This window comes from Temnothorax curvispinosus, unplaced genomic scaffold, assembly GCF_003070985.1.
Source record: "Temnothorax curvispinosus isolate PA1 unplaced genomic scaffold, ASM307098v1 QBEX01007502.1, whole genome shotgun sequence".
Classification (NCBI taxonomy): domain Eukaryota; kingdom Metazoa; phylum Arthropoda; class Insecta; order Hymenoptera; family Formicidae; genus Temnothorax; species Temnothorax curvispinosus.
The window spans coordinates 44,614-61,084 of record NW_020217282.1 but is presented as its reverse complement, the minus strand read 5'-3'; the positions used below and the strand labels follow the sequence as shown (position 1 = coordinate 61,084).

General features: G+C 40.6%; 2 protein-coding genes across 5 annotated transcripts in view; one reads left to right on the top strand and one right to left on the bottom strand.

The window, feature by feature from the left end:
- The window catches only part of LOC112457082 (syntaxin-1A), a 92,844-nt gene extending 77,128 nt beyond the window's left edge, over nucleotides 1-15,716 (top strand). For 3 of the 4 annotated variants that reach the window (XR_003041054.1, XR_003041055.1, XR_003041053.1), the window contains 2 exons: nucleotides 348-3,173; nucleotides 3,819-4,227. Coding sequence is in view for 1 of the 4 variants with exons in the window: in XM_025019961.1 (XP_024875729.1) it covers nucleotides 4,140-4,220 (81 nt within the window). In the remaining 3 variants the exon portion in view is untranslated. Of the gene's footprint in view, nucleotides 1-347; nucleotides 3,174-3,818; nucleotides 4,234-6,132 lie in introns of those variants that run through there. The other variant, XM_025019961.1, reaches the window with a different exon arrangement.
- The window catches only part of LOC112457081, a 3,230-nt gene continuing 2,327 nt past the window's right edge, over nucleotides 15,569-16,471 (bottom strand). The window contains exon 7 of the mRNA XM_025019959.1: nucleotides 15,569-16,026. Coding sequence (XP_024875727.1) covers nucleotides 15,829-16,026 — 198 coding nt within the window. The 3' untranslated portion in view covers nucleotides 15,569-15,828. The remainder of the gene's footprint in view (nucleotides 16,027-16,471) is intronic.

The window sequence follows — 16,471 nt, the reverse complement described above, 5'->3', positions numbered from 1 at the left end:
GACGGCGAAGAGAGAAATATGGAACGTTTCTGTATAACGAATATCCGTTGGTCATTGAATTAAAGCAATAAAAAACGTGGAGAAGATACCGGAAGAATATATTGTCAATACAGAGATTTGGAAGGCAAATGTTGATATAGTAGCGTTTATAGACACTTTCGATCGAAGTATCTAACAATATAATCGAACGCTCGAAGTCGGAACCGTCATTTTATCTCGAACCAGAACCATTGCGATTTCAGTTCAATCGCAAAGCTGTCATTTCGTTTCTCTTCTTCTTCTTTTTTCTTTCTTTTCTTTTTTCGTTTTGTTTTTCCAAACGGTCACGGAATTATTTTATTTTGCAGAAATTGTTCCTGATATTGACCTGCGTGACGATAGCAGTCATCATTCTGATTATCATTCTGGTAGTTAGTTTAAGTTAGCTTAAGTGCGCGCGCGCGCGCGCGACATTGGCGACAAAAAAAGAAAGAGATAAACACATTCGCGAAGCAAGTTTAACGGAAGAAAAGAAAAAAGATGGAACAAATCGGGAAGGAACGGGTATTTGTGGATCTGCCAAATATTACCCGTCGTCCCTCGCTCTTGTCCCGTTCCATCAATGAGCCAGGATCGTAACGGAAGATTAACGCCGATCGCGTCGATCTTGAATCTTCGTCTGAAATCGAGGGCGACACGCGCCGCCGATTTCCGGCTCCCGAAAATATCGCCGATATATCCCGCAACAAACCATTACGTTTATTTATTATTGATTCTTAATAAATATGTGTTTATACGTTTATTTATTGTCACTCGTAACAAATTATTGATTTCTTTTTTTTTGCGGTGCTCACGCTCGCGTCACTCGACCCGCGGATTAACCCGATCGTGTACCCGATTGTGACGGTATAATCAGGATCGATCGTGCGGATGTAACTTTCCGGAGAACGCCTCGTAGACGTCGCGAACGTCGTAACGCCAGTTGGGAGGCTGTGGGAACGGTGACGACACACACGTTGCGGGGTCTCGGTTACACAAAGTAAACCGTCGTGTTATTAGCGGAGACTCGCAACGAAGTTCCTTCATGCGCCTCGATACGTCGGAGAGCGCGCAAAATTGCGATGTCAAGTTTCAAGTTAATCTCCTTTCCGAGGAAACCGTCTTTCTCGCCGAGAAGAAATCGATACGACAATTTCTGTGAACCTGCGGAGCGGACGGTTCTTGAAATTTTCAAGAAAAATTATGACGCTCGTACGAATTAAGCACTTACGTTTACTTAAAATGTTTGTTAAACGCGCTGCGAGTTTGCGTTAAATCGTAGAAAATGGAGGTGAGAGAAACGCCGAGAGAAAAATTACCGAGGTCGGTGTTTTCTTCGGTATGCGACCAGGGAAATCGATACCCCATTTTACCGATAGCTTCTCCTCGCATTCAGGCGCACCTTCGCACTGCCTTTTGTTATTTTTCTTTTTCACTTTTGTTATTTCCGCCACTTCATCGTTCCCTAGTCGAAGTTGCGACGCGAGCGATTAACGAAGACGGCGATTGCGAGAATCTATAGAATCACGCGCGACTCATCACGAGATCTCGAACGCACGCGCGCCTTTTTCCTCAAATCGTCTTCAGGCGAAGCTCGCCGCCGATTTGACGAAAAGCCCTCGGTTATACGAAGTGCGGCGATAGCAAACCGAACTGTTCGTAACTTTTTACATTTTATTTTTCTTCCTATATTTGTCACCGCGAACATCGATTTCGACTGGAGAAGAAATTGTCAGCGATCTTTCATGCGGAAGCGACCAAAATCACTAAAATAAGACAACATATTTTGTGCCCGCGGAATTCTTACCCTCACTCGCACTTTAAATAAAAAGATTAGTGCAACGGTTTGAATCGAGGAAGGTTTAAACATGAGGGCAAAAATTCATATTAAGTTTAATTTAAGAAATATTTGTCTTAATATATATCACGCAGTCTATTTGTTAAATTTTTCCCGAAATCAGGTTGATAATTGGCTAAGAAAATATAATTTATAAAGCTCGAGAGCGTGTCTTCGAGGACGACGATTCTCGAAACGCAGCGTACGACGAGCGTGAAGATATTCGAGTCCGCATTATCAATCTTCGTTCTTGTCGAAAATCGATGTCTATCCCCGCGGATCGTTTGTTTGTCGCCGCAGATTCGCTCGGTGTCGCGAAATCGGCGATCTCTCTACTCTCCGGAGTCTAGATAACGGCGGAAGGCAATCTGAGCCGGCGTGCAGCGCGCGAGTTGTTGATGGAGCTCGCGGGAACGCTTCCAGATTTGTCCCAGAACTGATCGATCGTCTCTGCGCGAAATGCGACGGAAGACGGTCGCCACCTTCCTCGTGCCGCGTGCTTCAGTCACCGTCTTGGCTGACGCGAGGGTTTCCGCTCGGTCGAGACGGTTAATCCGCGCGCGATGACGACGTATCTTCGCGATACGTCTACAACACGCTCCGATGAACAGATATCGATCGCCCGAACTCTAATAATCGCCGTCGTCGCAATGCAGACCGCGCGACACGTGGTACGGCGCCCCGCATTGTACATGTAAATAATCGCAATTTGTATAGAGCAGATAATAATAATAATAATGACGAGATAACGAGAGAAAAAAGGAGTAACACAATATTAATCATTAATGCCGATAGCGTAGTAGGAATTTTCTTCTCTTCGGGTGTATTCAGCGTTAAAAAAAATAATGAAAAAAAGAAACTGTTAGATAGGAGAACGGCGGCATCGTTCACGGCACGCCGCCTTTTTTTCTCTGTCGTCTTTATTATACCTTATCGCCTCGCGGAGAAAGAAAACTGAAAAGGAAAAATTGTAACGCTAGTAGCAGCTAGGCGCGAGTAAAATGAGATAATAATAATAACCAGCGCCGATCGCACGAGATGATAATAGAGTCGCGAAGATAATAGAATTCGCGTCGCGTTTTATACAAGAGAAAAGCAATGGCAGCGCGTCCGATCGCTCGTGAGGATCGGCTCAGACACCAGTTGTAAATTTCCTTGGCGGGAGTACCTACTCTACGTTTGCTGCGAAGAAAGAGAGAGAGAGGGACGCGGGATAAGACGAATTAGGAACGAGCCGAATTGGGAATACGTCGTTGAAGCTGCACAAGAGGAAGGAAGCTCCGAAGAAAATGGACGTTAACAGTGTCGATCAATGAAGGTCTGTATTCTCTTTTTTTTTTCGACTAATGCCGATCTCTTTGATCGCCTCATTGATTCCTCTTTTATTCTATTAGAAGTAAGGCTTACACGATTTTTCGTTATTGATACTGTCGCGAGAAATGTTTCTACATTTTAAATACAAAATTAACTCTATGATCGATCACATTTATTTCTCTTGTGTGCAAGACGTTCCAGATTTCTCGTACTTTTTATCATCTCTGAATTTTTCAACCAAATTGAAGCTGAAGATCTTGGTGCGATTTTTTCTCAGCTGTACGTCATTTCTTTCAAAATTTTCTCTGAAGTTTGTACTTGAAGAATATTTTCAATTCTCAAAGTTGACAATCTAAATTTTCTCTCTCTCGGGAATATGTAAATCAAAATTAGTTAAAAACTTTTAGACGATGGGCGAGATCAAATATTTGGGACGTCCTGTATACATTGAAGATAAGATTATTCAAATTAAAAATGTATAGCAAGTCAAAGTTACTTATTTATTAGAATCACATCATATCCTGACGCGATTCAACTTTAAAATTGCATGGAAGTCTACGTCTCGTGAGAATTCAGCTTCTGTTCAGTTGCAATTTCTGCTTCGGATGTACATCACAGTTACATACTCATGTATCATTTTTTTACGCAGGCCACTGCAACGTGCGCAGCTCACGCCGGCAACGAGCAAGATTCCAATTTCTTTTAGGTGCTCTACGACACGGTAGATCGATAAGTAAACAATTGTAATGTGTAGCGTAATAATAATGGACAGAGGTATCGAGAGCACACAAGCAGGGTATCGAGTTTGAGAGACAGAACGGGAGGTAGAGGGAGGGAGGGAGAAAGAGAAAGAGAGGGAAATATGAGGATAGAGAGATTTAGGGGAGAGAGTCAGGAGTGAGAGAGAGAGAGGAAGCTTTGTAATAGATTATATTAAACCTTTATCGATCTCTGTTAATGCCGAGTGCAGAAGAAGATTATGATCATGATTTGCCTCGCCATATTGGGCGTTGTCGTCGCCACCACCATCGGTGGATACTTCGGACTGTGAACGCCAAAACCAGGTACGTGGCCGGGCCAGGACGCGTGACATTTGACATTCTGTCGTATCGGGAATATCCGGATAACGATAAGAACGTATCGCACGTGAATAGTCGATTTATTGACGTCTAACGCTGTAATCGTAATTGGATTGCTCGCTGCTACGTCGGAGTAACGTGCAATGATGTGTCAATTTTCAACTCGAGAGTTTTTCAATTTAAAATTCACCTTTTATCGCGTTTCACTATTTCAAGTGACAAATTTACTCGCTGAAGCTTAACAATAGCACTAGGTGATACATTGCCATTCTTATTACAGAGTTGGGAAGTAACGCGTTACTTGTAACGCCGTTACCGTTTCCGTTACTTTTCTCGCCAACAATCGTTATTTTTTTGTCTGTAACGGTAACGGTAACGTCGTTACATTTTTACAGTAACGGTAACGAATTCAACCGTTTCATTTTTATTGTTACTTTAGTTATCTCTATTTAATAGATTGCACTGAAAGCGTGTATTAAGTATTCTTGATTGGATAGAATTATTTCCTTCTAACATCTTTTCCCGCATCACGCGGTTAACGAATCAGTTGAGCCCAGTGCATATGTAACATAAACTATAGATTTTTAACCCTAGAGAGCACTTCTGGGGTAATACGTTACCCCACGCGAAATTCAAATTATGCCCCTGACTTAAGAAGGTTAGTTTTCATACCGAGACCCTAACCATAATTCAGTTTAGTCATCCGGCAGTCGACCTCCGTCATTCAGCGAGTGCATTAGATCCGTGCAGCAACTGAAAACCGAAAAAGGAAATCGTTTGGGGTAACGTATTACTCCCTTTGGCCGTTTACGCTCAACATTTACCACAGTAAAGTATATTTCAGATTTTTTGTGAAAATCGGTATCGAAAAATTATACACTTTATAGCACTCCCCGGAAAATTCTACCCCTATTTCATATATAATTGTTTAAGATTCGGTCAATTATTTCATTTTTGCTGTTCTTGCACAGCAACTGATTAAAACTTTGTAAAGTTTTTGTGGAGTTAATTTTACTGTCCATATACTTTTATAACTTTTGACTACCTTTCAAATAAATAATAATCGACAGAATCTGTTTTACTTTCCATTTCTTGCGATTTTTCCCATCCGACAGTTTTTCATCATTTTCTCTACTTCAGACGTTCAAAGAAATATGTTTTTTTTAAGAAACAAAAAAATCGCTTACATGCACTTGAAGGTTGTTTATTCGTCTTTCAAAATCCGTTGAAAATTTTAAAATTAGTGAATTTTATGAAAAACTACAGCATTTTTTATAAAAATAGTCATTTCAGCTCAATTTTTGGTTTTTTTTTGTTTTTCGAAATTTTTTAACTGTTTTCTTTTTACTACCGCAAATTGATGACTACTATCGTCTTTCCTATTAAAAAACAAACAAACTTATCTATTAGAAAGTTGTCTAACAACAAATAGAAACATTATACACGCGGTACAAGTTTGGGGTAATTTATTACCCCGTTTGGCCTTTCACGTATGAAAAAATTAAGGGATGCTCTCTAGGGTTAATACTAGCAGTTTGGTACTATTAAAATGCATAACATTAATAACGATATTACAATCTATATAACGATAAAACAATAGTAACTTTTGATAAAATTTGCGTTTTTAAATTACGATTTAGTTTCTTATAAAGATAAATATTAATACAAGAAATTAGAAAAATTAAAGTCAAATATTTTATTTTAGTATTACAAAATAGTAATGCAAAAGTAACGAATCGTTACTTTCTTAGTAACGATAACAATAACGCGGTTTACTTTTATGAAGTAACGTTCCCAACTGCCATTCTAGCGTTAAACCGATAAGATTTTTATGTCTGCCATTTTTCTGCCATTGTACGCCACTTGGACGATCTTTTTGTTCAGAAAAGTCCAAAGACATCAGCAGCATCGTGTACCTAATTCCGAACCGCCGGCAGCGCCAGCATTCACTCATATCACTTCGATACGTGAAGCTGATCGCCATCGGACGAAAGGAGATCGTCATTGTCGAAGGCGTCATCATCGGCGCACTTCTATCGTAACACCCATCATCGCTAGAGCTAGAGCCTTCAGTCTATTACACGCGTTCTCCAGCTCGACACGAAGAAAACCAAAGAGATAAAGGAACATCGGTGTCGCCGTCGACGTCATCATCATCGCCATCCTCATCATTGTTCGTCATCATCGTCATCGTTGCGTTTGCGTCATCTTCGTCTTAAAAGTCTCCTCTGATAGCTAGTGCGCTAGTCGCGTTTGGTCGAAAAGAAAAATACGAAGAGAGGAGAGAGAGAGGAAGAAACAATTATCCCTCGTTTTTCTATTCAAATATTAATTCGACAAATTTCCCGACAAATTTCCGCCTTTAGCAGTCAGTCCCCAGGTCGGTACTCTCCCCTGCCCTTTGCTCGCCCCGCTCGTCACGACGAAGCTCAAGAGCCTAAGCTCTTTTTGTGCGTGCGTCCTCATCGGTCTTCTTCCCTCCCCTTCCCGCATCCCCCCCTGTCCATTCTCCTCTCACGGATTACGCGGCAAAGATAATAGACGACGGGAGGCCTTGCGAATGGAACGGGCCGAGAAAACGCTCTCGTCCCTCTAGAACGTGACTAGAGCTATCGATCGGAGATACGTACGCACCGTCGGTCAAGCGACAGATCCCCGATCGACGCTCTGACACAACGTCGTGCTATCGTCGACAGGACGACCATTGACACGAGGACACTGCCGGTGTTTCCTTCCCCTTTCCCTTCCCTCTCCCTTCGCCTTTGCCCTATTCTTCTTCGCGCGCGCACGAATGTCCCCGTCGAATGTGACGAGGCGTCATTATAACTATAACACGCGTCGCGCATCGTCGCCGAAAACGGCGGTTCGCGCGATGCGACCTTCCGAAAGTCACCACCTTCGTGGTGTCCGCCTCGTCGCGACCCGAGCCCGACACCCAATGGTGCTTCCAAACGCGAAGACGATGAACGGCTCGCGGCTACTTTCCTCTTCGTCGCAAGGCTAATGCACGCATGTATGTACGCACGATGCCGTGCTACCGAAGAGCTTCTACGTTCTTTGACTGTGATCTGCATATCGAAAATAGTCGGACGAGTCACATTCTGAAAACGCGTTCTCCACTCGTTGATACGACCTGTGTCTGCTTATATACGCGAGAGATAAACTGCTGAACTAAAAATTTGTACGCCAAATTTGCATTGTCCAGAGATAGCTCGTAACTCCCGCTAATAAATCCTCTCACGGCGGTACGTTACTAGATAAATAGCGCTAATTGGTATTTAGTAATTATTCACGTTGTGATATTCTTCAGATGATTTCTAGCGATTTCTACGGTACACTTTGCGCGAAGACTGTTCCGAGCCTCGAACGAGGTTTCGCGAACTTTTCTTCGCCGACGATCTCGAAGAGTCAAAGTATTTAGCGGCTAAATCGTGTTTACCGAAAAATTCGGCGGATATTACTTAAGCGGAGAAGTTAATGGCGATCAAGGGCCAGTTTCACCAACGTCGATTAACTGTAACCTTCGATTAAACTCACTCTTCATCTCTTTCCAACTGTTCCCCTTATAAAGAGACGAAGAGTGAGTTTAATCGAAGGTTACAGTTAATCGATGTTGGTGAAACTGGCCCTAAGTGATACTCGCAAAGTTCTACTACCTCGACCAGCGGTTTAACCCTCGGCTATACATATCACGCCGGCTCTGAGTAACGTTTTCGACATCTCTACACTACACCTCCTTGTATCCGGACGATCACGAAGAATCAGTTAGGTGATGTTTTTTCTTCGCGGATAACGGCGTGTCAAGTACGAATCGTGAGGTCAAACTTGAGGAGAAGCGTATAACTTGGGGTAGATTGTGCACCAGCGTCGACTAACCACGGTTCGTCAAGTCCCCTTTTCACGCACGTAAAAAAAAAAACAGCAAGGCATTTAATACAGTTAGTGTACAGTTAGATCAGAGAACCTAGCTTTACCCATTAAGCGCTTTTCTATCCTTTTAAATCTTTGGGTCCTAATCAAAATTTTTAGTCGCAATTGGTATTTAGGAGTTACCGGCGGCGACCATGGGATGGGATATTTGGGAAAAAAAGAGAAACAATAGTTGAAAGTAGAGATAAAAAATGTAATCTCTGCTCTTTTACTGACAAATATTCAATTAATAAATGATTTTATCTATTTTTTGAGTAGAATTTTTGTTATGGATTTGTTATGAAATCATTTATTGGTTGAATATTTGTCAAGAAAAAGGCAGAGCTTACTTACTTTTTCACTTCCACTGTCAATCATTATCATTTCTTTCAGATATCCCACCCCGTTGCATTGCCGATAAGATTTTCAAAAGAGCAACTCTTTTTACCCCTAAATGCCAATTATGGTTTAAAAATTTTAATTAGTATTCGAATTATAAGATATTAAAACAGAAAATCGCGTAAGAGTTTCCCAAGACTTAATGGATTAATTAAGCATTCCTCCTTACACTTCGTATTACTCGCAACCAAATACTGTTGGCACAATCAACCCTCGGAGTACTCGTTTAACTTAACGGTGATAAGGGCAATGACGTGAGCAATGTGATTTTTATAACGGGTATTTTAATGAGTGAAAGGTGTTTGCGCACTCTCACTGTGTCTCGTTTGTTCAAACGATATAGCTCACTCGAGATGTTTCGGCCAATAGGTGTTCACTGAGAGAAACAATCAATTCTTCCAATATTTCTATTATATTTAGCTGTAATTAGCGCGATTATCAATCGCGATATAGCGAGGTGTAGACGAAGCGATCCTGTCTTTCTGTAGGCGTTCTGTACGCGATGTTTCAGAATGTGACCGGCAGAAGAGACGACGAATGTTCAGACACGTCACAGACGTTAGCATAGACTCAACCTACTGAACACGGTGTCTCAAATCGAGACATAAGATGTCTCAGAGACATCATATCATAAGACGTCTTGAAGATGTCTTAATGACGTCTTTTATAACAATATTTAATTCGTCTACACGACGGTTTTTTTTCCAAGACATCATATGTCCCGATTTGGGACACGAGGAGTCAGGAAATTGTGCGATATACGCGAAATACGTAAAAAAATCCGTTTTCTCTTCTAGACGGTTAATTTGGCCGATGATTTTTTTTCTCACCGAGTCGACGGGTTTGCGGTCTTCGATTTCGTGTTGCACGGTACGCACCATTAGGTGTTGGGTACGACGACTATCAATCGTCAATCGCGATTCTCGCTTTGGACGATGGTCGTCGTTTCGCGTCTTCTGTAATCTCGGCGGACCCTCGACAAAAGTAATCCCCTGCGTTACCTTTCCCCCTGCGCACTATCGCTCGACAAGTGTAACTTCCTTGTATCTCGCTAGTCTTGAAAATACGCCGCACGTATTTGTCCATTGCGCTCGAACGATCGAATTTGATTTTGAGTTGTATCTGCAATTGGTAGAAATTGGTAGTCTCGCACGTTACTCTTATTTTTCTTTGCAGTTTAGCGCGTGGATCCTGAAGCCGTTGACGCGCCCCCCTAAATAACGCGGGCCGTCTTTCGTCGTTTTTTCGAGATTACCGCGGAGCGCGTGCATGTGAAACGATTGCACCACAACTCAAATTATAAAATTTTTCTGTGCACGATATTTTCTCAAATTCCTCTTATTAAATTACACGTGGGTTCTTGAAGTCGCGACCACATGAAAAAGGTGTATCATCTTTGAAACGATTAACCCCAACAGCGGACGAAGTAACGGAGGGCATGATGAGTGAGCGGGAAGCAAGAGGCATTGCGTGAGAATGAGAGAACGTGCGAGTGCGTGTACGTGTGTGTGCGCATACGTGAGAAGCAGAGAGAAGGAGCCATAAGCTGCAGCAATAATATAATTATAGGTGTTATGGAAAACAAAAAATTAAGGAATAATTCCATCGGCGGAATGAGAAAGAATGAGCGATTACTGTATGACACGGATATGTATACATATACATATTTAAAAAAACATATATATATATATATATAAATAGATAGATAGATAGGTAGATAGAGAGAAGTGTCACGAGGAGAAAGAAAATTACTATTAATATTGACAATTATATATTATTATTGGCAGCGCCTATATATTGCTCCTCGACAGATTTAATGTATCAGGCGGAGTGCTGACGACGTTAATGTTAATGTTTTGTTGAGTATATTATAATTATTACGAACGTTGAGGTGCATACATTCTACAGAGAAGATTATGGGTTAATGTTTAAACGGAAGGAGGAGAAAGAGAGAGAGAGAAAGAAAGGAAAATGATATAACGGTGAATACAATTACGATTTTGTGCACCGCGCGTTTAAGTGCGCGTTGCTGTAATAATTAACATTAAATAATAATAATAACGATGATTAAGAAGATATTAAGATCACACCTTGCATTGTACAGAAAGCATAATAATTGTTAGTTTAGGTAGAACAAACATTACGATCTACTATCTAATTATAATCCAATACGATTAAGATGATCTAAGATTTAATCGCGTAATCCCTCTGTCACGAGTTACTGCGGTCGTTGATAGGTATACCGCTCTCTGATATTTATTATCTGGCTGATAAATGGATTTCGTTCGAGGAGAGGATGCTTTGTTCGTGCCGTCGAGAAGCTTCGCGTTACTTAAAAGAGAAGGAGGAGAGATCCTTTCGGTCACCGAAGAAGGTAAAGAGAAATAAAGGAGTCACGCGGGCGCGAAAGCCTCCTTCTCTTTTTAAACTATACGTTTTCATCTTTCGGCCCCATATTCGTATGTTCTAATCTCCCCGTGCTCCATCGAGTCGCCTAACTGAACGTGTCGCGTGACGCCCCGTAAGGCGAATGCAAACGTTTTTTTCTTCTTCTCATTGTTTAAATCCACATCGATCTTTCGTGCAGTCTTGTTCACGTGCGATCGCCTTATTTCTCGGATCAATTGGATTTCCGTAACGGATCGTCGTGACGAGTCTGTCCGGACCATTCGATGTATCCGCGCTCTCGCAGAAATCCACAGCCTCAGATCTCGTAATTTTAGCTTTATAGCGAACTCCTCGTGGTAGGAATTTTGAGAGAGAGAGAAAACACCTATCGTCGTCAATTTCTTATTGCTAGATAAAGAGAGCGCGCGCGCGCGCGAGAGAGAGAGAGAGAGAGAGAGAGAAAGAGAGTGAGATTCTATAAGAATAACATTATCGGCGCACGACAGTTAACTGTACGTTAAACGAATCTGGCCTAAAGATTTAAGATATGTCGCATTTCCTCGTTACTATCAATTGATCGATCATCCCGACGTTCATCCTCGTCTCATCCAGGACCGTCCCAGTCCCCCGGGACTAAGGAATCGGCCGTACGGATGTTTATAATTAATCTCGTTGTCCTTAATCTGTACGATTTTTATCGCTTTCGATTTTGCTCGTTTCAACGCTCGAAATCCTTTTCACGTTCGCGATTTCGTCATATCACTATCGTCAGTTAAGACGCAAGAAAGCATTTCCTTGTTTTTTTTTGTTTTTTTTTAATCTGACGACTTAAAGAGCAGCGAACTGGAGCAACGCGTTCAGAGTCGGCTCTCTGTCGCTAATTAGGATCGCGGAATCGGTGAACGTTGTTTCCTCGCGAGCGTCTCGTTAGGTAGCTAATTGCGGAAGCTGGCACGTCTTCCTTGAGAAGCTTCATTCTTTTTTGTCCCGAGCGCGCATGCAGAACATTGCCCCGCGGTTTAAAGCGCAGCAAAACGTGTCGAGAGGGATGAACTATGAAGAAACATAACAAAACGACAAACCTAGTGACACAATTTCCGTGTTCTCGAATTATATTTATTCATCGCGATTATAGCCGGAGTTACGTACTGCGGGAGTTCGAATAGAAAGAGAGTGAGAGAGAGAGAAAGGAGGAACATCGGTTTAATCATTATAAATACGCTATTTCATTGCATTTGTACGTAGAATAGGATAGAAAAGAAAGATTGTGCGGCGGATTGATCTACGTAGAGATCTTCGGACGCGCGATCCATGACATTTCCGGACATAAAAACAAACACGCGGAAGAGAAAGAAGAGAGAGGAAAAGAAGAATAATGAACGCAGGCGGAGGGATCCTCTGGTGTCCGTGAACATGTGGGTCGATGTCATGTCGGTGCAATTATTAAATACGAGAGGCTACTTCAATAATCTTATGAGTGTCAATTCCAATTTCAAGTGTAAATTGTAATTTCGTGAGAGTCCTAAGAGAAAAGAACGAAAAAAAGGAGGGGAGAAGAGAGAGATGATGCGGCGTCAAACGACAGAAGAGAAGAATCTTAAACGGTTTAAAATAAAAAAATATAAGAGTCGCACGCGCGTATCACGGCGTGGCAAAGTGAGATTATTAATAAACTTAATTTATCGAAACCGATAAGAAATATTAGGAGCGAAAGGGAGCGTGTTTGTGTGTAAGAGAGAAAGAAACGAAATGTGTGCGCGAGAGAGAACGAATGAGAAAGAGCGAGAGAAGAAAGAGAAAATGTTAAATTAAAAAAATAAAAAACTAAAAAAAGACAAACTAAATCGTAGCACGTGCAGGAGTAACAGAGATAATGGATACTTTTTATTGTAGGTATTTCATATAGATGAGATTCGTAAAAGTAATAAAAAGGAGCATACTGTATTAAACAGGAATACTTACCGAAAGAGGAACTCTAAGGTCAACGGTGTTTTTTCTGCCTATACGTATATCCGACATCTCGCGAGCGCGCTGTGTAATTTCTCTCCGCGTATAAGAAACTTAAATGCTGAAACGAAAAAGCCGCAAAAAGGGCATAAAAAAAAGAAATCAACAGCAGACGCGTCAATATAAAAATCTGGCATTTTACGTTCTTATCTCTGACTATAAATGATAACTGTTTACTATTACTATTATTATCACCGGTCATCATCGTCATCATTGACACTGTACAAAGTCGGCAATAATTTTAAGAAACCCGCCCCTGAGACTCGTCTTATGTAACCGTTCGGGGACGAGCGAGGTAAAAGTACATCTCGCCTCGTCGGCTCCGAGGGAGCCTTCACTTCCGATTTCACACAGGAGGAACCACTGAATCTTACAAGTTGGAGAGAGAGAGAGAGTGAGGCCAACATTCAGACAATGAAACTATCCAAGAAATATCCGAGAGAGACTAGAAACGTTTGATCCGCGAGTGATAATCGTCTGTTTTACATAGTGATTACACAATTACCGCGAAAATGGAAAATGGAAATACAACTTGGAAAAATTAAAGAAAATAACAATTAGAACGAATTAAAGAAACACAGTAAAAACAAAATTTTTAAATGCTAATTAAGGAGAGAATTGTGTAAATTGAAACTTTAATTAAAAGTTTCCTGAGAAATATATTAAGCTGCAAAAAGAAAGTAGTTTATGTTTCAAACTTTATGTAATCAATTAATCAAAATTGCAATTAGTTTCGTTACGTACGAAGTTACCAATTATTGATCCTCGCATATAACTTTTTGATTCCACTGAACAACGATACAAATTATCGCGGTTTATCTTATAAATAATATTTACCTTAATTTTCAATATTTGATAATTTGATAGAATATGTAAATGAGTATATATTTTCACTAATATCATATATTTATTGCATTTTCTATTTATTTAAAGTAAATATTTTTTCTTAATACGATCACTCGCAAATCAAATGTGTATGACATTCTCAATCTGCAAACAACGTTGGTTGATTTCGATCGTATCTCAAGCAATTATCTGTCTGTTTCTAGCATTAGTTCTAAGAAAAGGCAATAATCGATTAGATATTACATCTACAATCAACCGATATTGGCGAAAACAAGCAACAAGCAAGATATTTCTCGGACTTTTATTGTTCGGATGTAATGACGCGATTAATTCTGCAATAGAGATATAATACGATGATCAAGTGAATGTGCCCTTTCGTCGTGTAATCAAGCACAAAGAAAAAAATCCCTTTTACGAGCGTACGTAGCAGTAGGCCTCTAGTCGAGTGCGTCCGGCAAAGAAATCTAGCTGCCTTCGAGAACATCGCTGCAAAACTGTAATCTCGTCTCGCTGGCCGCACCGAAAAAAAATGCTTTTGGCTTTTGCAGTACAATTTTCGCTATATGGAAATCGATACTATTATCGTTAGAGCTCTCATCATTTCGGAATCTGTGTATATCACTCTCTGGCAACTGCCAGACGCGGCTGGCGAAAAAAAATTTATCGCGAAATCCAGTGTGTCGAATGCAGTTAGAAATCACCGGATTGCGCCACGAAAAGTAAAAAGATATAAAATAAAAACGCGTTTATTCTCTCGACCAACGAGACTCGAAGCAGCGGCTCGTGTCAGGAAGGGCATCAGCTTTCGGCCTCGAGATCGCGGCTTTATAATATCATCGCGGTGGCACGCGAGCTCGGAAGATACCTAAGAGATATCTGAACGACATCTAAAAACTTTGACTGCCTAAAGAAAAAAAGTACGGCAAGTCTGAAGAATTGGGACATTAAAAAAAGAGACATCTGAAAGATTGAAATATTCAAGTTTAAACGTCTAAAAAAATTACGATGTAGGATATATCTAAAAGATTGGAAAATCAGATAGTCTGAATTATTTAGGCCATTCCGAATACGAGGACATCATCTGAAAAATTACGGTATCTCGTGTCAAGTACTTTTCTAGACCATTTAGGCTGTCTGGTACGATCGATTCCTCCTGAGAAAAAATAAGTCCCAATTCGGCAAGACGCGATCTCCGCTCCTTCCGGCGCGAATCGCCAGTTTCCGCTCGTGCCGCACTCAAGAAACATCAACGATGTAAGAATAACGACTCTCGATACTCACACACTCATCCACAAAAGCGAAAAAAAAGAAGAAGAAAGAGAGAGGAGGAAAGTCAAGCGTTCACTGTACAATTATATTCTTTTACGTTGTAACGACTCTTACAATTGAGTAGTCGGGTAGAATATTTTGCATTACCGATAACAACAGTAGCGTATCACGATCGTCTTAACCCCTAATTTTATATATCATTGGAGATAAGTAATCCGCAAAAATAAAGATTATAACCAGCACTGCAGTGAAGTTACTATACATCTGTAGATAAGCGGTTCGCAAGGAGAATTCAAAAAACCGACACGATGTTCAATGTATTTAATGATCTTCTTCGAAGGGTGAAGAATATATGAATATATGGGGAATAAAAGAAAAAGAGGGAGCGGTTTGGTTTCTTGGGTTCCTCTCAGCATCTCCTCCAATCCTTCTCTGTAAATGCAAGATGCCGATCGTGACCGGCGAAAATGACGTAGTCATAAAAAATGAATCTTTATCTGTATTTATCTGCATATGGATTTATTGTAGATAATATTTTGTAAGATTTACAAGCTATGTAGGAAACAGGCTCGCTTATTACTGAATAGCTTTGAAATCGCAAATAAATAAAATTTCACGCTGACTAAACGTTACACATAATAAAAAAAAAATAGACGAGAACTCTAGACGCATTTAAATAATATGTACAAAATATGAATGTAAATTACGAGTTTTGTAAATGCTAGGAGATATCACGCTACTTGTATTATTATGTACATTCGTTTATATATTAGGACAAAGAACGGAATCGACTTCGTCTGTCACTATGCTTGATCGACTCAGCAGTCCGTCCTCGAATTGACCATCGTCAGCATTCTTTTCCGGACCGCGAAGGGCCCTTGTCTGTATAAAACGCCTCACCACTGTGGGATTCACGTAAGACATGGTCAATCTGCATCCCCAAGATAGAAGCGCCAAGGGCTATGTAAACAGGACAACAATTATCAAAGGTACTTGAGTAGCTTCTATTTAAATTTTTAAGAATAGTAAGTGTAATAAAAGTTCTGAGAGATAATAATGCAAATTTTAGTTACAGGGTGTTCCTGAACTTAGTGCTAAAATTGGCATAGCGGCTTTAGCACGTGAAAAAAGTCGAAAATGTCTAATAAACATATGTCCGAATTCCAACGGTTTCGGGGTTATAGGGTATAGGTGAAGTTGCTTTCGTAAAAAAACATAAATTGAAGTAAATGTTGTTTAATGTATTCTTTACTGTTTAAAGCTTTAAAAGATGCTTAAAAATTCAGAACAATTGTGACAATTCTGAACACTTAAGGTGATCCTAAAGCCGTGATCCTAGCCGGTTTTTTTCGGTTTTTTTTCTTAGCACTAATCTTTTAATTGGCTTTATAGAAATGCAAAATTC